The sequence below is a fragment of the Chiloscyllium punctatum genome, chromosome 11 (genome assembly GCF_047496795.1).
Source record: "Chiloscyllium punctatum isolate Juve2018m chromosome 11, sChiPun1.3, whole genome shotgun sequence".
Taxonomy (NCBI): Eukaryota; Metazoa; Chordata; class Chondrichthyes; order Orectolobiformes; family Hemiscylliidae; genus Chiloscyllium; species Chiloscyllium punctatum.
The window spans coordinates 21,085,911-21,109,978 of record NC_092749.1 but is presented as its reverse complement, the minus strand read 5'-3'; the positions used below and the strand labels follow the sequence as shown (position 1 = coordinate 21,109,978).

General features: G+C 39.5%; 1 protein-coding gene across 1 annotated transcript in view; it reads left to right on the top strand.

Moving 5' to 3' along the window:
- Window positions 1-4,841: 4,841 nt before the first annotated feature.
- kif28 (kinesin family member 28) overlaps window positions 4,842-24,068 on the top strand; it is a 64,755-nt gene continuing 45,528 nt past the window's right edge. The window contains exons 1-5 of the mRNA XM_072580158.1: window positions 4,842-5,025; window positions 12,408-12,599; window positions 15,425-15,631; window positions 21,572-21,607; window positions 22,665-22,889. Coding sequence (XP_072436259.1) covers window positions 4,972-5,025; window positions 12,408-12,599; window positions 15,425-15,631; window positions 21,572-21,607; window positions 22,665-22,889 — 714 coding nt within the window. The 5' untranslated portion in view covers window positions 4,842-4,971. The remainder of the gene's footprint in view (window positions 5,026-12,407; window positions 12,600-15,424; window positions 15,632-21,571; window positions 21,608-22,664; window positions 22,890-24,068) is intronic.

Sequence of the window (24,068 nt, the reverse complement as noted above, 5' to 3'; positions counted from 1 at the left end):
TACTATCTGAATACTCCCAGCGCTACAAGCTAGTGACGGCTGGAATAGGAGGATAGAGCAGATGAATGCATGGCTGAGGAGCTGGTGTATGGGAGAAGGATTCACAGTTTTGGATCATTGGAATCTCTTTTTAGGGTAGAAGTGACCTGCACAAGAAGGACGGATTGCACTTAAATTGGAAGGGGACTAATATACTGGCAGGGAGATTTGCTAGAGCTGCTTGGGAGGATTAAAATTAGTAAGGTGGGAAGGTGGGACCCAGGGAGATAGTGAGGAAAGATATCAATCTGAGATGGGCACAGTTGAGAACAGAAATGAGTCAAACAGTCAGGGCAGGCAGGGACAAAGTAAGACTAATAAATTAAACTGCATTTATTTCAATGCAAGGGGCCTCACAGGGAAGGCAGATGAACTCAGGGCATGGTTAGGAACATGGGACTGGGATGTCATAGTAATTACAGAAACATGGCTCAGGGCTGGGCAGGACTGGCAGCTGAATGTTCCAGGATACAAATACTACAGGAAGGATAGAAAGGGAGGCGAGAGAGGAGGGGGAGTGGCATTGTTGATAAGGGATAGCATTACAGCTGTACTGAGGGAGGATATTCCCGGAAATACATCCAGGGAAGTTATTTGGGTGGAACTGAGAAATAAGAAAGGGATGATCACCTTATTGGGTTTGTATTATAGACCCCTAATAGTCAGAGGGAAATTGAGAAACAGATTTGTAAGGACATCTCTGCTATCTGTAAGAATAATAGGGTGGTTATGGTAGGGGATTTTAACTTTCCAAACACAGACTGGGACTGCCATAGTGTTAAGGGTTTAGATGGAGAGGAATTTCTTAAGTGTGTACAAGACAATTTTCTGATTCAGTATGTGGATGTACCTACTAGAGAAGGTGCAAAACTTGACCTACTCTTGGAAGATAAGGCAGGGCTGGTGTCTGAGGTGTCAGTGGGGGAGCACTTTGGGGCCAGCAACCATAATTCAATTAGTTTTAAAATAGTAATAGAAAAGGATAGACCAGATCTAAAAGTTGAAGTTATAAATTGGAGAAAGGTTAATTTTGATAGTATTAGGCAAGAACTTTCAAAAGCTGGTTGGGGGCAGATGTTCGCAGGTAAAGGGACGTCTGGAAAATGGGAAGCCTTCAGGAATGAGATAACGTGAATCCAGAGAAAGTATATTCCTGTCAGGGTGAAAGGAAAGGCTGGTAGCTATAGGGAATACTGCATAACTAAAGAAATTGAGGGTTTGGTTAAGAAAAAGAAGGAAGCATATGTAAGGTATAGACAGGATAGATTGAGTGAATCCTTAGAAGTGTATAAAGGTAGTAGGAGTATACTTAAGAGGGAAATCAGGAGGGCAAAAAGGGAACATTAGGTAGTTTTGGCAAATAGAACTAAGGAGAATCTAAAGAGTTTTTACAAATACATTAAAGACAAAAGGATAACTAGGGAGAGAATAGGACCCCTCAAAGGTCAGAAAGGCAGCCTTTGTGTGGAGCTGCAGAAAATGGGGGAGACAGAAACGAGTACTTTGCATCAGTATTTATTGTGGAAAAGGATATGGAAAATATAGAATGTAGGGGAATAAATGGTGACACTTTGCAATATGTCCATATTACAGAGGAGGAAGTGCTGGATGTCTTGAAATGCATAAAGTTAGATAAATCCCCAGGACCTGATCAGGTGTACACCAGAACTCTGTGGGAAGCTAGAGAAGTGATTGCTGGGCCTCTTGCTGAGATATTTGTATCATCGACAGTCACAGGTGAGGTGCCGAAAGACTGGAGGTTAGCTAATGTGTTGCCACTGTTTAAGAAGGGTGGTAAGGAGAAGCCAGGGAACTATAGACCAGTGAGCCTGATGTCGGTGGTGGGCAAGTTGTTGGAGGGAATCCTGACGGACAGGACGTGCATGTATTTGGAAAGGCAAGGACTGATTAGGGATAGTCAACATGGCTTTGTGCGTGGGAAATCATGTCTCACAAACTTGATTGAGTGTTTTGAAGAACTAACAAAGAGGATTGATGAGGGCAGAACAGTAGATGTGATCTATATGGACCACAGTAAGGCATTCGACAAAGCTTCCCATGGGAGACTGGTTAGCAAGGTTTGATCTCATGGAATACAGGGAGAACTAGCCATTTGGATACAGAACTGGCTCAAAGGTAGAAGACAGAGGGTGGTGGTGGAGGGTTGTTTTTCAGACTGGAGGCCTGTGACCAGTGGAGCGCTACAAGGATCAGTGCTGGGTCCACTACTTTTTGTCATTTACATAAATGATTTGGATGCGAGCATAAGAGGTACAGTCAGTAAGTTTGCAGATGACACCAAAATTGCAGGTGTAGTGGACAGTGAAGAAGGTTACCTCAGATTACAACAGGATCTACCCACATTCCTGCTACAATTTTAATGTTTATTTTCAATCCTGGTACACCCTTTTCTTAGGATTTATTGACTGTCCCTACTATAGTTCCTAAATAGGTCTCCTATTTAATTTCCATTACCCTTTGTATGCATGGTCTTATTACAATGATTATGTTTTATTTTCTTTATATCTTTTATGACCTAACCTTTTCTCTTTTATTATCTTGGCACCCTTCTGTTTGGTTCCCCAAAACTATTACCTTTCCTATCCCCTACACTGTCTGTTCTTCCAATTTCCTTGTGGGTTCTCATTTGACCATTTCACATCACGTTGTCTATGTGGGATATCACAACTATATGCCAGAACTGCCCAAATTTGCCAGTTTTTGAAAATCCATTGCTCATCTAATTGTTATTAGGGATTTCCAGACACCGTTTCAGAATGCTTCCAAAATCACAATTCCCTCACATTGTCTTTTTTTTCCTTTTGGAACTTCAGTGGTTGAAACAACAGTATTTCCAATTTTTATGCAAATTATATAAATCTCTGAGTAGATTTCTTCATTATTGTCCTGAATATTTGTTGAGAAGTTTCAGGTCCAAGTTTATAGGCACGGACTGTCTTCTGACAGTTTGGTACAGCTATGAACAAACCAATCAGAGCACTCTCAAACATTTGCTTAGGGCGGGGAGTTAAAACCAAGAGGCATATTTTTTAAGGCGAGATGAGAATGTTTTAAAAAGAACATGAGGGGCAACATTTTTACACAGACAGTGATTCGTGCATGGAGTGAACTGCCAGAGGAAGTAGTGGATGCAGGTACAGTTATAACATTTAAAAGAAATTCAGATAAGTACATGAACAGGAAAGGTTTGGAGAGAAATGGGCCAAGCACAGGTAAGTGGGACAATGTGGGAACATGGTTGGCATAGACTAGTTGGACCAAAGTGTCTGCTTCCATGCTGTATGATATAACTAAGTTACAAAAATGTTTTTCTACTTCAACTTCACAGAATTGAAAAACTAAAACCCATTTCACCCCCTCCCCCCACCACCACTTAGAACTTAATAATGAAACATTACAAGTCTTCAAAACGGAGCGCATGTTTTAAGTTGTTGAATGACATGCCAATTAAGCAGCCTGCATTATCACAGATGCTGTTAGACTATTGGACTGTTGTTAGATCTGCATTCATCTAGACACGTGGTGAGTTTTCCATCATATTCCACTTTGTGCCTTGTGAGAGGGTTGTAAATGATTGTAAGCCTGTGTTTAAGAAGGATCAGAACATTATGGCCAACCTATCAGCCACTTTCACTCTTTCTTTTATCTATTCAATGATACACCTTATCCCAATCCTGGTGATTTATCAGCCTTAATTACAGCAGAGAGTGTAAGTGGCTCACAAATGGAAACCATTCAGTCCGTTGAGTCCACATTGGCTCTCTGCAGAGCAATCCAGTCAGTCCCACCCCCATGATTTGCAAATTTAAACTCTTCAAATTCCCTCAGTTTCTTTTTCTGCCTCCATCACTCTCTACCATTAATTCTTATTTATCAATTTTTAGTCCATCAATTTTCTCTTCCACTTTGACAGAAACCTTGGTAAGGACAAATGCAATGTGCTAATTTAGTAACTGAGGCATATTCCCTGCCTACATCCATAGGTAACATCTGTTCAATTTGTGCCAATCCTTTTTATGAACCTTTTGTTACTTTACTCAGAAGTCTTTGACTTCCTGTTTATGTTAGGTACTAGTCTATTCTCATACTCTACCAGAGTTCCACTGCATTTATAGTGTTCCAAATATAAATAAAAATCCTACTAAAATGTATGGTCTATTGTTATTCATGCTTTAAAATGTTGCCCTGTGTTTGTCCAGTTTAAGAGTAACACTGCCTCTAAAGGCAGTGAGACTAATTGGGAATTATGATTACTTCTCATTTGCACTTTATTTCTCTTCAAATTAAAATGTATGAGTTGGCTTTACACTAGCTTGGAAATCTCATATGACTATACAGTCACCAGAGAAGCCGTCTATCCTTTCCCACACTGGAAGATTGGTTTCAAGTTTGCTTTTTCATTATTTATCCATTTCAAGGTGCTTTGTTAATTTCAGTCAGGTGACTCAAACGATCAAAATGTTCAACTTATATTTTTTCTTCTCCCCACCACATCCTACTCAGATGCACATCATCTGAAAGTGGTGCCCAATGGAGATGGGGTGGGTTTTCAGAATATTTAATACCTCCAGGGATACTTCTGTGGGTTAGTTAAGCAATAAGCGTTCAGGTAACTCTTAACTCCCTAACCACACCTCTACCCCTTAATACAGTTGCTGCACTTGCTTCAAGTAGGCTGACAGACACAATTCTTTCTTGTCCACGGAGCTCACAGTAACAACATAGCTCACAGAGGAGAAAGTAATGTGAGCAGAGAAGCAGATGAAAGCATTGAAGTTAAAAATTGACAGTCTATATTTGGTGCTGAAATAAACATCAGACTAAACAAGACAGCTAAGCTGCAGCTCATACAATTATTAATTTATCAAATTTTGCTTTCCCCAGCTGGGGAAATGAAGGAAGGACAAAAAAATGCTGAGTGCCGACAGTGTGCAAGTGGCAGTCCGTGTTCGACCCTTTAACCAGGTGAGTGGGAACTATTAAATATTTCATGTGATGAACAGAAAAGTCATTGATGTACACATTGACGGCAATTACGTCTGACTTCTTTGTTATTGTGCATTTTATTGGTGTAGGTACTTTCCAGTATAGATTAAAGTCGGTGTGTTTTCAATGCCTTCAATCTCTTTAACCCTCCAGCCCCAATATTCATGAAGATCCCTGCACTCTTCCAGTTTTCTCATTCATCTTGTATTTAATCTCTCTCTCTGCCTTTTAGTGGCCACGCCTTCAGCAGCCTCGGCCCCATGTTCTGGAATTCCCTCCTGAATTCCTTCTGTCTCTCTTACCTACCTGCCCTTCTTTAAGGCATTCCTTGAAATCTACCAACTCTGCTAAGCTTGTGGTCACTGTACCGTGTAAGAGGTAATGTCACCTGAAGCGATGACATTCATGCGAAGAGCTTTTGGATGTTTTACTGGGAGCTCAATAAGTGCTAAATTGGTAAACAAAAACACTGTAACACATGGTCTGATGAAATCAGTTTATTGGGTTGAACTATATTGAAATAAACAACATGAAATACAATTTTCTGTTTTACCCTGATGAAGCCTATGCATGGTAGTTCAAACATTTGTCTAATTAAAGGCACTGCATTATTTAAATTATTTGTCCTTTAAAATAATTGAACTAATTGTCTTGTCCTGTAACCCTTAACTAAATCAGTAATGTACTCATTGATCTAATGTGTTAACTACTGGAAATATATATATAATATGTTAAATCAGGGAAAGGTGATACTGAGCTCAATTTTAACCATGTGAAAGTGTATATAGGTTTTGATTGAGTTAATGTCTCACCCTGACTGTTACCTCTAATGAAAAGGTCAGGTATGTAGGTCTCAGGTGTGACAAGATAGGACTTGGTTGTGGTGATGTCTATGCTTGTATAGTTCAATGACACACACTGTTCTAAGCTATCCTATCAAGCATCCTACACACATTCCACAAGAATAAAGCTAATAAGTCTTTATCGATTATTCCAATTTGCAATAGCCTCCAAAAAAGTGACCTTAGAATTTTTGATATGTGCAAGTCTCCAGGGTGTTTTTTTTTGCTTCATCTAAGAATCTTTTTCTAGCACACTGTGCATGCCAAAACATCAGGAGTATCAGCATCTCCGACAACGGGCTCTTCATAGTCTTAGACTTGAGGCTCTGCCAATGATGTCGTCATACTCCATCCCTCTCCACACATGTCATCCTGCTGTTAGTTAGATTATGCTGTGTGCAGCTGATTGGATTATTTAAGATTTTCACTTAAGTCGCACACAGCACTCTGTTATTACTGAATTGTATGCAGTTTACAACAGTCCACGAGATCAGGCGCCAACTTAGTGAAATGCTTTCCAAATATCAAGTATGTTTTGAACAAACTTATTGACAACATCAATTGCTAGCTCAGAGACTCTTTTGACCATAAATGACCAGAGGTTTTAGCCATCAAAAAATCTATTTAGCCCAAGTGTTTTGTGTAAATGTGAACCCTGTATGACCTATCCACTGATTCGAGTAGACCGAGGTTATGTTGCATCATGTAACTGCCCATGTTAATTTGGTTGTACATTAATGTCATACCTAATAAGACCATAGGATCTTAAGATGTAGGAGCATATGTAGTCCATTGAGTCTATCAAGCTTGCTCTACATTCAGTGAGATCATGACTTATCTGATTACCTTCAACTCCAATTGGTTTTGCTCTTATTCTTAAAAGATCTTGCTGCATGGATGAGCATCTAAAATGCTATTGTTTATGACTTTGGCTACCAAGGCAATGAGAATTTTAGTTGCATGAATTGTCTTCAGGTGTAATCCAGTAGCTCCACAGTCAGCAATAGTCCTCTTGTGGCCAATTACTTATAATACAGGGGTCAACAACAAATCTTGCTCAGCAGTGACTCTTCACAAAGCTCGATTCTTGGCCAAGACAGTCACCTGCTTCATGAAGTTGATGATGATCCAATGTTGTGCTGTGCCATCAAACAACCGAATTGGAGAGCAAAAGGCATGAAAGATATCCACAACCATGAGCCGTGTCTGTGTCACAAAACTGGTGAAGCCTGCAAGGATATTAGAGGGTACTTGTCGTTGGTGGAATTCACATGACCAAGCAGATCCGACAACGATGTGTAAAGAACACCAGGCAGTCAAAAAAAAACCTGCGCCCACACCTCCCTCCCTCACCTCCTTCCAAGGCCTTTCACATCCAGCAGAGATTTTCCTGCACATCCACCCACCTCATCCACTGTGTCCGTTGCTCTCAATGTACTCTACATAGGGGAGACAGAATGCCAACAGAGAGTTTCAGGGAATATTTCAGGGACGCACACACAAACAATCCCACCACCCCATTACCCAATCCCTTCAACTCCCCCTTCCACTCCACAAGGACGTGTTAGTCCTGGGCCTCCTCCACTGCCAAATCCAAGCCACTCAACGACTGGAGGAAGAACACCTCATCTTCTGCTTTGGGACCTTCAACTATATGGCATCAACATTGACTTCATTAGTTTCCAAATCTCCCCTCATCCTCCCCCAGCCTATCCCAGATCCAACCCTCCAACTCGGCACCACCCTCTTGACCTGTCCTACCCATCCATCTTCCTTCCCACCTATCTGCTCCACCCTCCACTCCGACCTACCACAATTACCCTGCACCTACATCCACCTATCGCCTTTCCAGCTATCTTCCCCTCAGCCTCACCCCACCCTCCTATTTATCTCTTAGCCACCTTGCCCCCTCCAACCCCACCCAACCCACATTCCTGTTGAAGGGCTTATGCCTGAGATGTCATCTCTCCTCCTCCTCAGATGCTGGTTGACCTTCTGTGCTTTTCCAGTGCCACACCTTTTGACTCTGACTCTCCAGCATCCGCAGTCCTCACTTTCTCCCAGGCTTCTCTATGTACAGTCATAAGCATTTCCTGGCACTCAGCAACATGCAGAAAAGTACACTGACTCCACATGATATAGTCTAAACCTCTTAAAAAATTATCTTTGATCTGAACAGGTTAATAGAAGACACTCTAAGCTCTAGTGGCAATAATGATTAGTGATCAAACATGTCGTCCTTTTTGAGGGGATACGTCCTTCACCCTTCAATGTTTTGGTGATCATCGACCGAGTGTTCTGTTTGATTAATAAATATATTTCTTACATGGCAAGGACACCAATATAATCATGAGAAATGAAACAATAGCCTTCTTACCAACAAGAAGTTGTTATTGCAGATGGAAAAAGGAAGATCAATTTTTTGAAGCATCTTCAGTCTTTCCTAACAAAGTGGTGCATTAGAAATGGCCAATACATCATCTATATAAAAAGTACTTCCAGTGCATTGAGTACACAAGTTTTCATCCCCTGTTCCACCCATATATATATGAATTTTTCCAGGTACTAATGCCAGATTGCTTCATCACAGTGAATTTGACATCAAGAGCTCCAACAGGATACCTCTCAGGGACTTTCAAAATCACCTTTGACCCAGTTGCATTCAAAAGGAGAGGAGCATCATGGTCCAACCCAAGAGCAGAACCCAAGAAAATAGTTTCAAAGCATAGTCCACATCCATCCAGCAAAAACAGGGTTTTCAGGATGACATGTAGCTGAAGTCTTTGTTGCTTATAAGCAGTGTTATTATTCCAGTTGGTGCTATTAATGGACAAGTCATATGCCAGACTAAAACCTGACTTGATAGATTATAGTTTGTTTATTTGGTTTTAACAATGTGGTCTTTCACTGAAACACAAGCACAAAATACTGCAGGTTCCAATTTAACAATATAACAGAGGTTTATTATGAAGAAGAAATAAAGATGAAATAGAATAAGCCAAATTATTTACATATAACAATAATTTAAAGATTTTGAAACACATGGTAAAAATACAATTCCATTGATCCCAACTGAATTCCATTATACTATTCAAACACCGGAGAGAATATCCATTTCCATCCCACATAAAAAATAATTTTAGCTGTGGCTTCAGTTCCCTGTCATGAGAATCTAATTACTTCTTCTTAAATGCCTCCAAAAATCCAGAATCTTCTATTTGAAAATCTAATGCTGTGCATTGTTTACTTTGTCACTCATAAACTCTCCCAAAGTAATTTAAACCATGCTATTTTTGAAGATGTTTCTCTCTCATGCCTTTTTAAAAGCAATCAACATGGCTACAGAAATATTAAAAGTTATTTGTTAAATCCCTTCAGACATGCACAAAATTCATGTGCCACTGTTCATAATTCAAAATAAATTATATTAAAATAGACATAAATCATACACCTTACATGGAGGCTAGTGTTTTTACTGATAGATTATTTGCTGTTCCATGATCCCCAAGAGGATGCATATATTTGAAAAGCAAGTCTGCTTATTTTTGTCAACAACAAGTCCAGTTGGTAAGCAGCAACGTTGCCTTTTTGAAAGTTACTTCATTTCTAAGCACTGATCCCCAGTCAACACTCAGTACAAGAATTTATTATTAAATTATAATTGTAAAAGTATCTGTTGGAAACTAATGTTTCATTAATGACCATCAGCTCAACCTGATATGAGCTTTAAACCTACAATGGCTCCATCAGCCACTTCTGCTAACCTTTCCCTATTGTCAATGAACAGAGGATAATAAGGTAAAGTCATCTTTATGGGGTGACAATTGACAACTGAGAAACACAGAGAAAGAACTACAAATGATTGCTATTTAGTTCCAATTGACTAGCTGATTTAATGCCATTAAGTCTTTTGTCAGTATTTCAGATAGGGCATTAAACCAAATGCCCTCTCAGGTAAAAAGATTCTATGCCATTACTTCAAAGAACAACAGCAAAGGTGTTCTTCCCTAGTGTCCTGCTAATATTTCTCAATTAATCAACATCATATCAATCAAAATCCCATCCCCCCTCTGTGCCTCGATAGTATCAATGTCAGAAGTTATACGCTTTCGGAACACTGCTCCTCTTTCAAGTGAAGTGGCAGGAAGTGCACAGGCACCCTCCACTTCACCTGATGAAGGAACACTGCTCCGAAAACTTGTGATTTCAAATAAACCTGCTGTACTATAACTTGATGTCATGTAACTTCTAACTTTGCCCACCCTAGTCCAACACTGACACCTCCACACTTTGATAGTGTGGAATTGCTCTCAGCAAACTTGACCTATTTTCATCTAATCAATAACACCTATTTTACATCTTTACCTCTCCTTTACTATAATTAGCTAGCAGTGCAGTGGCTTAGTTGGTTAAAGCGACCAGCTGGTAAATTGGGGTGTCCTGCATTCAATTCACAGTGGGTTTTGGGGTTCTCTTCTGGCATAGTGGTAGTATCTCCATCACTGGACTGAAAGACTCAGGTTCAAGTCCCACCTTCTCTAAAGGTGTGTAATCACATCTCTGAACAGGCTGATTAGAAAAATAGGTTAGATGAAAAAAAATTTACTATCATTAGCTCTCCCTTTGTCTTTGATTCTCGACACCCTTACAATTTGTTTCACTCAACCTCCTTCCATTTTGCCAACTGCATCAACATCGTTTCCCAGCCCCCTTCAGTTCTGAAGAAGAATCATTGGACTCAGCAAGTTAACTCTGTTTCCACAACATTTTATGTATTTTGTTTTAAGAAACAGATTGTCTGGCAATCATTCATCATGTTTCTGACTTTGGAACCTTGCTCTGTGAAAAAAGTGGCCACTATGTTTCCCATGTTAAGATTGTTCCCTTGGCTATGAAAAACCTTGGGTTGACCTGAGTTTGTGAAAGGCGTACATAAAGACAAATTCTTTCCATTTGTTGCAATAAAATTTACTGTAAATTTAAATTATTCCTGTAGGATTTGATGAACAATGTCCAAAAGGGATGAGTGTTAAACTCTCAATTGTTAACTATCTATAAAAATTTATTGAAAGAAGGGACTAAAGGAATGGTGTCTAAATTTGCTCATAAGTGCAAAGATAGGTAGGAACGTAAGTAGTGAATAAAATATAAGGAGTCTACAAAAGAATATAGATAGGTTAAATGAGTGGGCAACAATTTGCCAGCTGGACTATAATGTGGTACAATGTGAACCTATCTATGTTAGCAAGAAGAATATTCTGCTGGACAGGTGTTACTGAATTCTGACGTACATGGGGATCTGGGCACCCTTGTGCATGATTCACAAAAGTTAGTCTGCAGATGCAGAAAGTGACTAAGAAGGCAAATGGAATGTTCTTTTTTATTGCAAGGGAAATAGAAAATAAAAGTATGGATGTTTTGCTGCTGTTGTATCAAGCATTGTTGTGGCTTTATCTGAAGCACTGTACAGTTTTGGGCTCTTTATTTAAGAAGGGGTGTAAATACATTAAAAGCAGTTATTCAGAAGGTTCATTTATTTGATACTTGGGATGGGAAAAGGGATATCTTTTGATGAAAGGTTCGATAGGCTGGGCCTGTACACATTGGAAGGAGCAGTGATCTTACTGAAACATACAAGACCCAGAGGGGACTTGATGGGTGGATGCTGAAAGGATGTTTCCCTTTTTTAGAGAGGCTAAAATGGGGGGACAGTTGCAAATTAGGGGCAGGGATGCTACTGGATTGGAAGATTTGAGCTATAATGAGAGGTTGGATTGGCTGAGACTTTTTTTCCTGGAGTATAGGAGACTGAGGGATGACCTTATAGAGGTCTATAAAATCATGAGAGGCATAGATAAGGTAGATAGCCAACAACGTTTCACCATGGTGAGAGAGTCTAAAACTAGACGGCAGAAGTTTAAGGTGAGACGGGAAAGATACAAAGTGGTGCAGAGGGGTAATCTTTTTACATAGAGGGTGATGAATGTCTGGAACGGACTGAAAGAGGTAGTAGTGGAGGCAAGTACAATTTTGTCATTCAAAAAACATTGGACATATACACGGATGGGAGAAGTATGGGGAGATATGGACCAAACACAGACAAATGGGAATGGACTAATTGTGAAAACTGGGTGGTATGGACAAGTTGCACTGAAGGGGCTATTTCCATGCTGTAACCGTCTATTAATGCAGTAAGCATTCACGTATTCTTATGTTAATGTGCTTTATTTTCCCACCATGTGTTTTAGGCTCCTGTGTTTAGCATCTTCCATGATATTCTCCATTACCACAACTCCTGTCAATAGTCATAGCCTACACTTAGTGTAATGGCATATGAGGGTCTACACTGGTGACATTAAGAGGTATCATCCGTCAGCTGTACCTAGAGAATAATCTGTAGTTTCCTTAACCTAAAGTAATCCAGGATATTCCTCATTCATTGTTGCAAATATTTTTATATTAGTTTCTACCTGACTGCCCTTTCTGTTAACAATGTGTCACCCTCACATGTCTCAACAGATGGAGAAAGATGCGGGAAGCTGTTGCATTATTTCCATGGTTTTAAACAGTATCACAGTTTGTCATCCCAGAAATCGGAACAACACAAAAACCTTTTTATTTGACCTGTCCTACTGGTCACACAATGGATTTATCAAAAACAAGGAAGGAATTCTTATTCCAGATGGACCTGCGAGCAAGTATGCAGACCAGGTAAAATGTCATCTGGAAGGAACTTTAGAGAAGACAATGTTGACTTTATTAAGAGCACAGGATGTGGGCAGACTCTTTGGTTCCATATTGTAGGAGTTTTGCATGGCTTCAGGAGCCATTCTGCAGCGCATGTATAAGGAACACCAGAAACATTCATTTCAAGTGACGATATTTCCTTTCACATTCTTTGTGACATTTTATCACAATAGTTTCGAGAATGGATTTTTTTCATTTTTTTTCATGGGATGTGGATATTCCTGGTTAGGCCAGCATTTATTGCCCATCCCTAGTTCGACTGGAGAAAATGGTGATAAGATTACTTCTTGAACTATTGCAGTCCATGACTTGCAGCTGTACCCATTATCTGTTAAAATACATCTATTCAAACTAATGTGCTGAACTGAACTGGCTATTTTTCTTTTCTTTTATTTTCACTATTAGAAAAGGACGCATAAATATAATTGAAATATGAAGTATAATCTAATAAAGTGAGGCTTTCTCCTGAGAATCTGTAAATCCCAAAATTATAGCCACAGTATGAAAGAGCTGACCCTTTAATTATGTAGACATTAGCTTTGTTACCTGAAGTTTAATTTTTGTAGGGGTACATATCTCTCTTTCAAATTATACTCCTCTTTCCTGTACTGTTCCCAGTCAATGTACCACCACCAAGAGAATTATTAAAAATCAGACTGAATAAGGCATGTGCTGGGGTCTCTGTAGGAGAATGGTTCAGATTATGTGGAATGCCAAAAAGCAAGACTTTGAACTTTGCATTTGTTTAAAATGATATTCAAAGTTATATTTGATCTTTCATACATCAAGAGCATTTTCTAAACAGCCATGGGCTGGGAATTAAAGATGAGCAGAGAAGCTTACAGATTCAAGCACAGAATGACTAAAATGTTTTGGACAGTTACAAAAATAATTTTAAAAAACAAATTGATTTTCAACTCAAGACATTTGGAATATAATGGGGTGGAAATTAGTTTACAGCTGTATACAGCTCTGATCTGACCCTGCCTGGAGACCTGCATTCAATTCTGAGCAGCAGACCCCCTGGAAGAAGAGGTAAAAACAATGACTGCAGATGCTGGAAACCAGATTCTGGATTAGTGGTGCTGGAAGAGCACAGCAGTTCAGGCAGCATCCAAGGACCCCTGGAAGAAGATATTGGTCTTGGAATGGGTAAAACACAGATTCACCAGAATGATATCAGCGCTTTAAAGGCCTAGATTGTAAGAACAGATTTCGTCGACTTGACTACTAGACTAAACATTTCAAAACTTAAATATCATTGAAGAAAAGGGACATGCTATTGAAGCTTTATTTTAATCTTGTACTCATCAGGACTGATGCAAGAATGCCAGATCTCAAATGGAATAAGAATTTATACTGCAACAACAACAGAATGCTGATTGGTTAGTAACTGGACTCTGAGGCACTTCCATGGAGAATGCACCAGAAGAAAGTTAATGTAATGTAAAGTTTATGGGCAGCATGGTGGCACAGTGGTTAGCACTGTTGCTTCACAGCGCCTGAGACCCGGGTTCAATTCCTGACTGACTGTGTGGAGTTTGCACATTCTCCCTGTGTCTGCATGGGTTTCCTCCAGGTGCTCCGGTTTCCTCCCACAATCCAAAGATATGCAGGTCAGGTGAATTGGCCATGCTAAATTGCCCGTAGTGTTAGGTAAGGGGTAAATATAGGGGTATGGGTGGGTTGCGCTTCGGCGGGTCGGTGTGGACTTGTTGGGCCGAAGGGCCTGTTTCTGCACTGTAATGTAATCTAATCTAATTTAATGTTGCACGAAACACATTCACATTAAGGTCAGGCCTCAAAACTTATTCGGTAAAAAAATCACCATGACTACAGAAAAGTTTACAAGTTATTATTAACTTCTGAGATACAAAAAAACCCAAAAAATTACTGACCCAAAAAACAAAAACCCAAACTCTTACAACAAATAACATTAAAAATGACATGTATAAACCCCAGAGATTATATCACAGCACACTTAAGGATTTAAAAAATTGCTGAATTTTGTTTAAAATGTGTTTTCTTCGAGATGACCATTTGATGATGTTGGTCATCAAATGTTAAACAAAGTACCTTTACAATTAAACAAAAAAAATTGGGTAAAGTTTAGATGCATTCTTCATGGCAATGACTCAATGAGTCATAATGTGGAGGTGCCAGTGTCGAAATGGGGTGGACAAAGTCAGAAGTCACATGAAACCAGGTTATACTCCAACAGGTTTATTTGAAATCACAAGCTTTCTGATCTCTGCTCCTTCATCAAGTGGTGACTTCACTTGAATGAGGTAGCAGCTCTCCAAAAGCTTGTGATTTCAAATAAACCTGTTGGACTATAACCTGGTGTAATGTGACTTTGGATGCAATCAATCATAGAATCCCTACAGTGCAGAAGGAGGCATTTGGCCCATTGTGTCTTCACTGACTTTCCAAAGAACATCCCAATCCCAACCCTATCCCCATCCTTGTCATCCTACATTTCTCAAGGCCAATCCACCTAACCTGCACATATTTGGACTGTGGTAGGAAACCAGAGCACCCATACAGACATGGGGAGAACATGCAAATTTGCCCAAGGCTGGAATCAAACCCAAGGCCCTGGCACTGTGAGGCAGCAGTGCTAACTACTTTGCCATCATCAGAGAATCAGAGTCTAGTTGCCAACCAATCAACCCTGATTCTCATGCAGTATTGTTCAGTTTCAGATTTGGCATTTTTGCAACTGTCCTGATGAATGAAATGGAAAGAAAAGAAAAACATTGAATTTTGTTTAAAATTTGTTTTCTTAGAAAAGAGTATTTGATGATCTTGGCCAAGAAATGCTGAATAATGCATGGAAGGGATACAATGCCACTCTACTAGCCTATGGTCAGACGGGCTCAGGAAAGAGCTACTCTATGATTGGTTATGGTCCAGATAGAGGGATAATCCCATTGACATGCGATGGGATGTTCAAAATAATTCATCAAAATCAAGAACCTGATAAACAGTACCAGGTAAGGATTAGCTATTAAGAAGCTGTTTGAAGGTCGGCACTGGATATTGGTATTTATTGTGAAATGGGATTAATGGGTACTTGGTGAAAAGTAATACCTTTTGAAGTGGTGAGTGGGTGATGTGTAGACTGGGAAGAGGTACTAGTAATGGGTGAGGGAGTGTGAATCAAAACTGATGAAGCATAAGCAAAAGCTAAAGCCTAGAACATCTCAAAAATGCTTATTCAAATATTACACACTAATAAAGATGATTAAGTATTGCTCATACACTTTAGAAATTGGCTTTACCCACTTCATTAACCATTAACCATTTCAAAAGAATAGCAGAAAAAACCAGGTTGGAAGTAGAGAGCTAACCACTATTCATTTCAACCAGCCTTAGAATGGAAGTGTTTGTCTGATGAGGGAAGGCCAAGCAGGGATTGGGCCAATGCTCAAAGGAACAGGAGAAGGCCATTCAGCCCCTCAAGCCTGTTGAACTATTCAACAAATCATGGCTGATCTGTGGCCTAAATCCATATCTGTGGCCTATCTTTCATCCATATCCCTTAATACATCTGCTTAACAAAACTAATCACCTATCTCAAGATTTATAATCTACAACTGCTCCAGCATCTACTGCCATTTCTGGAAGACAATTTCAAATCTCACCATCCTTTATGCGGAGACATTCTTTCTAACATCTCTCCTCAATGATTTGACCCTAATTTTCAGACGATGTCCCATACTCAATGGAGTTTAGCAAACTGAGATATGGTCCTATTAAAACATAAGAGGGATGACAAGGTCAATACTGAGAGATGTTTACTCTCATTAAGGAATCTAACCAGTTTAATTAATGGGTCCTGGTTTCTGAAAATGAACATAGATGATGAGGAATTTCTTCTCTCAGAGGGTTATTAGTCTTTGTATTTCTCTTCCCTTAAGAATAGAGGGAGTTGGATCATTGAATATATTCAAAACTGAATTAAACAAATTTTGATTGACAAGGGAGTCATGAGTTAAAGGCACTGAGCAGGAAAGTGGTGTTAAGGCGTCTGGTCAGCCGTGATTACATTGAATGTTAGAACAGGCACAAGGATCTGAAGGCTGTTCGCCTGCTCCTATTTCTTATCTTCTTATGATGACTCTTTCCAGATTAAGTCACGTAGCTATCAATCCCCATTATAGGCTATTGACCAAAAAATAGTGATTTAGATAAAAAAAGACTAATAAAATCGGGTTAGAATTCTAGGAGAAAAGGCAATATAGAAAAATGGCACAAGTAGTTCCACATATTCATAGAATCCCTACAGTGTGGAAACAGGCCATTTGACCCATCAAGTCCTCACCAACCCTCTGAACAGCATCCCACCAAGACCCACCCCATATCCCTGCATTTTCCATAGCTAATCCACCTAGCCCTGCAGATCCCTGGGCACTATGGAAAATTCAGCATGGCCAATCCATTTAATATGCACATCCTTGGACTGTGGGAGGAAGCCAGATTTCCCAGAGAGGATCCACACAGACACAGGAAGAATGTGCAAACTCCACACAGACAGTCACCTGAGAGCAGAATCAAACCTGTATCCCTGGCGTTGTGAGGCAGCAGTGCTAACCACTGAGCCACTGTGCTGCCCCTGGGTAGAGAAATAATAGTTCCAGAAATCTATACTCCTCCCAGCAGGATCAGGTAAGATTTTATTTTATATTCATGAGGTTTTTAGGTTGTTAAAGAGTGAGGTTATTCACGTATCTAAGCATCGTTATCAGCTAGTGATGAAAGTTGTTAACTCTGAGGCTGATACATATTCTCTTAAATGCATTTTTTTAAAAAAATTACTGTACACCAAATTGGTTGTCTCCTTTTTAATCCATTTGCAGAAGGTGGGACGTAGGATCAAATAAGTAAATATTGTTGAGTAAAGTCAGATTTTGTCAACACTCTTCATCTTACATTCATTAGGTCAGTTCTCAAGGATTACCAACATAAAGGGAAGACAATCATTTTATTTGTATGAGAGTAGAGTGCTGATTGGTTGGCAAGTGGATTCTGATTGGTAGAAGCATTGTCATGGAAAATTCATGATTGACAGATGATGGCAAACCTTTGTTTAAATTTAAATCAGGTAGATTGAGTCTGATTGGTCAAGACATTGCCCTGAAAAATATACCCAAGCATGGCTGTCACCTGTTTCATTGAGTTGGAACAAGCGCACTGTTTGTGTTCTTTCTGTTTTTACAATAACATATGTATCTCCCAGAACATCACGCTGCAAGCCTGAGTGACAATCTTACATTGGGTTTCGGAGTAATTCTTGGTCTGATGATTGCAAAATGAAAGCTTCAACAAAATGTGTCCTTTTTTTAAGCATTACTCAAGTTCTATCCTACAAAATGGCCGTCAGTACGTGTTCATGGAACAATTGATATGGAGGACCAGAGAATGCAGAATCTGAATGTAGTGAGCTATGGAGGTAAAGAGACTCTAAGGACATTGTAGGCACACATGACCACTGAGGACTGTTGAGTGACCAAGTCTGAAATTGTAATAAATCATTATTAGGGATTCAAGAAAATAGTTCCCCATCCCACCTTCTGAGTGGACGTAATGGTTAGACTGCATGAGCTGGCCATGCTAGTGATGTCCACACCCTAACAATAGGTAAAACACATAATAGTTTAAGTGGGAGAAGTAAATGGAAAATGATTGGGAGTGTAAAGGAGGAACTGTGGAGCTAATGAAGATAGAACAGGCTCAGGAGAACCAAAGTAAGACTGGGAGGAAGCAGAAGGCACATTTTCTAAGGTTAATTAATTCAATAATAACTTCTTGGTGGCAGCAAAAATTACAACCGAATGTTCAAATAGAGGCTATCCCTAAATTAACTGAAGTAAATTTAGTCTTCAACCTGAAAATACACATTCTGTAAATAGAATCAATTACATTGTCTGGGATAATTCACTAAATGTATTAATAGCAAAGAGGTTCTCCCACATTAAACTCACTTCAGTTAACTGAATAAATGCTAACAGTCTTTGGTCTCAGAGAACAAGTCTCCCCCAGATTAATGAATTAAATTGAAAATTAGGGTCTTGCAGGATTGACCTTACAATGGTTAAAATGAATAAATATATAGAAATCCCAAACAGAGACAAAGTGAGATAAGATATTCAAAATTAACTTAGTTTTATCAAGAAGCATTTTAAATTCTATACTGAGTTTTGCCACTGTATTTGGCCTTCTCCAATCTTACAAAGACCTTCAGCTCTGTCAACAGCCTCTGTCTGGTGAGGCACAGTGGCTTAGTGGCTAACATGCTGCCTTCTAGCACCAGAGACCTGGGTTTGATCCCAGCCTGGGGCAACTGTCTGCATGGAGTTTGCATATTCTCCCCTGTGTCTGTGTGGGTTTTCTCCTTGGTCCAATGGTGTTTAGGCTAGGTGGATCAGCTATGGGAAATGTAGGGTAATGGGGATAGGCAGCAAGAAAGAGTAGGCAGAATCCAGAGTGTTCTTAACCCTAATGCTTCATCAAACACTACCTCCCCACACTTGGCAGAGTCTGCTGCTTCAGGGTTGGACTATTCAATTCCTGCAGACCCACTCCTGAATTTTGGAATATTGCATGCATTTCTGGTCTCCTTCCTATCGCAAGGATGTTGTGAAACTTGAAAGGGTTCAGAAAAGATTTACAAAGATGTTGCCATGGTTGGAGGATTTGAGCTATAGGGAGAGGTTGAATAAGCTAGGGCTGTTTTCATTGAAGCATCGGAGGCTGAGGGGTGACCTTATAGAGGTTTATAAAATTATAAGGGGCATGGATTGGGTAAATAGGCAAAGTCTCTTCCCTGGGAGTCTAGAACTAAAGGGCATAGGGTTAGGGTGAGAGGGGAAAGATATAAAAGAGACCTATGGGACAAATTTTTCACGCAGCAGGTGGTACATGTATGGAATGAGCTGCCAGAGGAAGTGGTGGAGGCTAGTATGATTGCAACATTTAAAAGGCATCTAGATGTGTATATGAAGAGGAAAGGTTTGAAGGGATATGGGCCAGGTGCTGGGAGGTGGGACTAGATTGGGTTGGGATATCTGGTCGGCATGGACGGGTTGGACCGAAGGGTCTGTTTCCATGCTGTACATCTCTATGACTCTATGACTCTATCCTTGAACCTGAGGGACAACAGAAGGAGAAATAAAGTGAAAACACCCAAAGCTAGAGAAGAGTTACTATGAAGTAAAGATCTTGAAAGATCAAGATGTAATTTTTAAAAAAAGGCTTACCACATTGAGTCTAGATTAGAATGGGGCTGGAAAAGCACAGCAGGTCAGGCAGCATCTGAGGAGCAGGAAAATCGATGCTTCGGGCAAAAGCCCTCGATCATGATGAGATATGAGTGGTAGAATCTTACTCAAAAAGGTACATATAATGGGATTGAAGGGTGAGAAAAATTAGGACACCATGATTGTTGCAGCAATGGGAAAGAACTGAGGGAAGAGTGCAGTGAGAATGATATTAGGAAGGGTCATTGCAGGGACAACAGAACAGCACACAGATTTAAAAAAAATCTAAATGGGAGAGGAACACAAGAGGAAGATGTATTTGAAAACTTCCTGAGACATGACAGGTGGAAGACAATGTGTATCCTCCAGATGACCATATGCAATAGGAGTATGATGTATTCAGAATATTAGATTAGATTACTTAGTGTGGAAACAGGCCCTTCAGCCCAACAAGTCCACACCAACCCACCGAAGCACACCCACCCAGACCCAATCCCCTACACCTAGCACTACGGGCAATTTAGCATGGCCAATTCACCTGACCTGCACATTTTTGGACTGTGGGAGGAAACCGAAGCACCCGGAGGAAACCCACGCAGACATGGGGAGAATGTGCAAACTCCACACAGTCTGTTGCCTGAGGCAGGAATTGAACCTGGGTCTCTGGCGCTGTGAGACAGCAGTGCTAACCACTGTGCCACCATGCCGCCCACAAATATATTATGCAGTTTCTTGTTTTGATTGGGCCCAACAACAGTGAACAATGTATTGGCTGTACTCTACCTAGTGACTAAATGACTTGGCAGATCACATTGTCCAAATGCGTGTGTAGTTGCTGGTTGATAAATTTACATCACTTTTTCACACGTAAATAGGATCATGTAACAGCTCAATTAAACTACATATGAGCCAGGAAATTCATTCAAGAGAAAACTTAACTGGTAAATATTATGAACCTTGCCTAGTATTTTTGAATAAAATGAAAGCAATAATTCAGTATTAGGTTTTAGTGATAATTCATTCTTTGTTTATGCTTTGTTCTTTGTCCTGAGGTAATCCAAATCTCTAAATTGATTTTTTGATTATAATTGGCTTCAGTTATTATTAAGCCTTTGATTACCGAATGTTTTGATGGTAGTGTATGGTTACTAACTGAATGGTAGTTGACACTGAAATGTCAATCAGTCTGGAATGTGGAATGATTTCCATTGACAAATTATATAAGGCAGAGATGTCTTTATTTTTAATCTATTCTTTCATGGAAAGTGTTCATCACATGCTAGATCAGCATTTATCAATCATTCCTAATTGCCCTTGAACTGAGTGGCTTGCTGGGTCATTTCGGATGGTTGTTTGGAATCAACCACATTGCTATGGGGTTTGGAGTCACAGGTAGGCCAGACCTGTGTTAAGAATGGTCGATTTCATTCCCCAAAATGAACCAAATGGGTTTTTACTGTAATCAGCGATAGTTGTCATGGTATCCAGTACTGCAGTTTCAATTTGTTTCAAACCAGCGTCTGAGTGGTGAATCCATGTCCTTCAAGCATTATCCTAGACTTCTGGATTACCATGTAGTAATGTTCCACAGTCTCTCGGTGTTATGAATGTAGGGTGATTTTATTGAATGTAACTTGGCATTAAAGATCCAACTCAATTTCTTTTCTTTTTCAGATTTATTTCAGCATGTTGGAAATCTACAACGAAAAGGTCATTTTTCCTTCCTACTGGGATATAGATGAAATATTGTCCACTTTCAGACCAACAGTATGAATGTACACTTTAAGTCAATAATACATTAGTGTGAGAAAAAGGCTACTTCTAAAGAATGATGTTGAAGATCTTGCCAATCAAAGCTTTTTTATATAACTGAACATTTTATTAACTCATATTGTAAAATAGCATTTTATTTACTTTACTGAAACTGACAAAATATGTTGAGATGTACTTATAATGCAAGGATACGGTATTGTTTAATTATTATTTTTCAGCAAGTACTTGAGCTAGTTTATTAAAAGGGGTTTCTGGTTCTAATCCATAGAATTGCCTTGGATATTGTGTGGCTGGAGATAATCACATAGAAACAGTGAAGACTGGGCAGCTTATGGCTGTGATCAGATACATCTCCACAAGCCAAGCTTTGCATTAGATGAAAACTGATCTTTTAAACATACTTATAACCAATGGAAAGTTTTGTTTTCAATAAATACTACTCTTAACACTGAAACAGAAAACAATCACAAGGATGAGGATGTGAGCCAAAGAGGAATGAAAATAAAAGGGGTTAAGTCAAAATAAGTAACAAAAATATTAAAAATAGACAGGAAAAACCACTAGTTTCCTTAGTCTCAGAGGACCATAAGCTGCTCTCTTATTAGAGAGAGATGACTCGTGATGAATTTAGCCTGAGGGTCAGTATGTCTCTAGTGAAGGGCAAGGTCAAGAAGGCAGGACCTTTATAGTGATGGGAAAGAATTGAGGTCAACTAAACAGGACAAAGGGACTTGAGAGAATTAGAGGACAAGCAAGTTTGATAATTTCAATCAATCACAGGCGATGGTTTGCAATTCTTCAAAGCAGTAAGTCACTTTTAACATTATGATTTCCATTTAAATGGTAAAACTTACTTGGGCATTGTTAACAATTGTGCTGATTTATTACTGTAATGTTGGGATTCATTTCAGTCTGATGTTTCACGGTGCCAATTGTCGTAAGGGTCAATTGAGAGACACATTTTTACTGCATCTAAAACCAATTTGCTTCCTAGGTGGTAGACTTGTTAGCCGAGAGTAAACAGCCTAGAGATCTAAAAGTGCGAGAAAGCCCCCAAAGGGGCTTCTATGTGGAAAATCAAACGTTGGTGCCTTGTGAAAGCTATGAGCAAATCCAACAGTTGCTGAAGGAAGGCAATACAAAGAGAATCACAAGGTCCACCAGCATCAACGCAGTCAGCAGTCGTTCACACTTGATCACCACCATCCGATTCAAACAGGTAATGATCAACAGCAGTCAGTGTGGTGACACTGTTTGTTAATAACCATGACTCATTTAATTCACTTCAGCAAAGTTTACAATTACATTGATAAACTGGACTTAATTGTACAGCACATAATTTCAAAGACTGTAAACAACACAGAACTCAGAAACTTAGTAAATAGTGAAGAAGAAAGTAACAAACTTTGGGAGGACATTAAGTAGTAAAAGTGCTACACAGCTGGCAGGTAATATTTAATACCAAAAAGTTTGAGGTAGTTCACTTTCATTGGGAGAATGAAGAAAGGCAATACAGATAAAATGATGGAAGGTGAAAATGGGTGTATTTTAAAGATACAGGATTGTTACAAACACAGGTATGGAGTTCAAACATAAGGATATTGTATTAAAAAATTGATTGATAAATAAAACTGAGAATAGGTCCCCAGTTTGAATGTTGGGACTTGCTTTTATAGTGTCAAATGTCTAACAAGTCACTTGAGCAAATCGTCAGATTTGTTGTTGGAACTGTGCCCTTATCCCAGTGCGAAAGTACCAACATGTTCAAAAAGACTATGCTGGGACAAACAAGCAATTTGAAAATGATAGTTCTTACAAACGACAAATTAGAGAAGTAAGTTTTCGATGAATTCACTTGAGAGTATGGAATGCAGAACAAGCTGTGGAAGACGCAGCAAACTGGCAAATCTAAGGGGGAGCTGGATAGACATTTAGCTTAGAACAGGATCGCATGTGACAGGAGCAAAGACCTTAGTGTGTTTGCTCAGGCTGAATTGGAAAATATTATAGACCTACAGATAAGGAGCAGAGGAGTAGGTCTGATTAGATAACTCTTTCAAAGAGCCAACACAAGCACAATAGGCCAAGTGATCTCCCCTGCTGTGTTATTCTATGATCATGACCAATTTTGGAAACCAGAGTATAGGAGAGATGTCAATTCCTTAGCAAGGGTGCAGAGGAGATTTACTAGAATGAGACCTGGAATGCAAGCATTTGGTTTTATGGACAGACTAGAGAAATGAATCAGTAAAAATATGTGGGAGGGAGATAGAGAAAAAGAGACAGGGAGGCTCATGGTCTAGACAGCTGAAGGCATAATCGTCAGTGGTGACTCAACAAAAATCCAGGCCACACAAAAGGAAAGAATTGGAGTAGTGCAGAGGCTGTGGAAGACAAA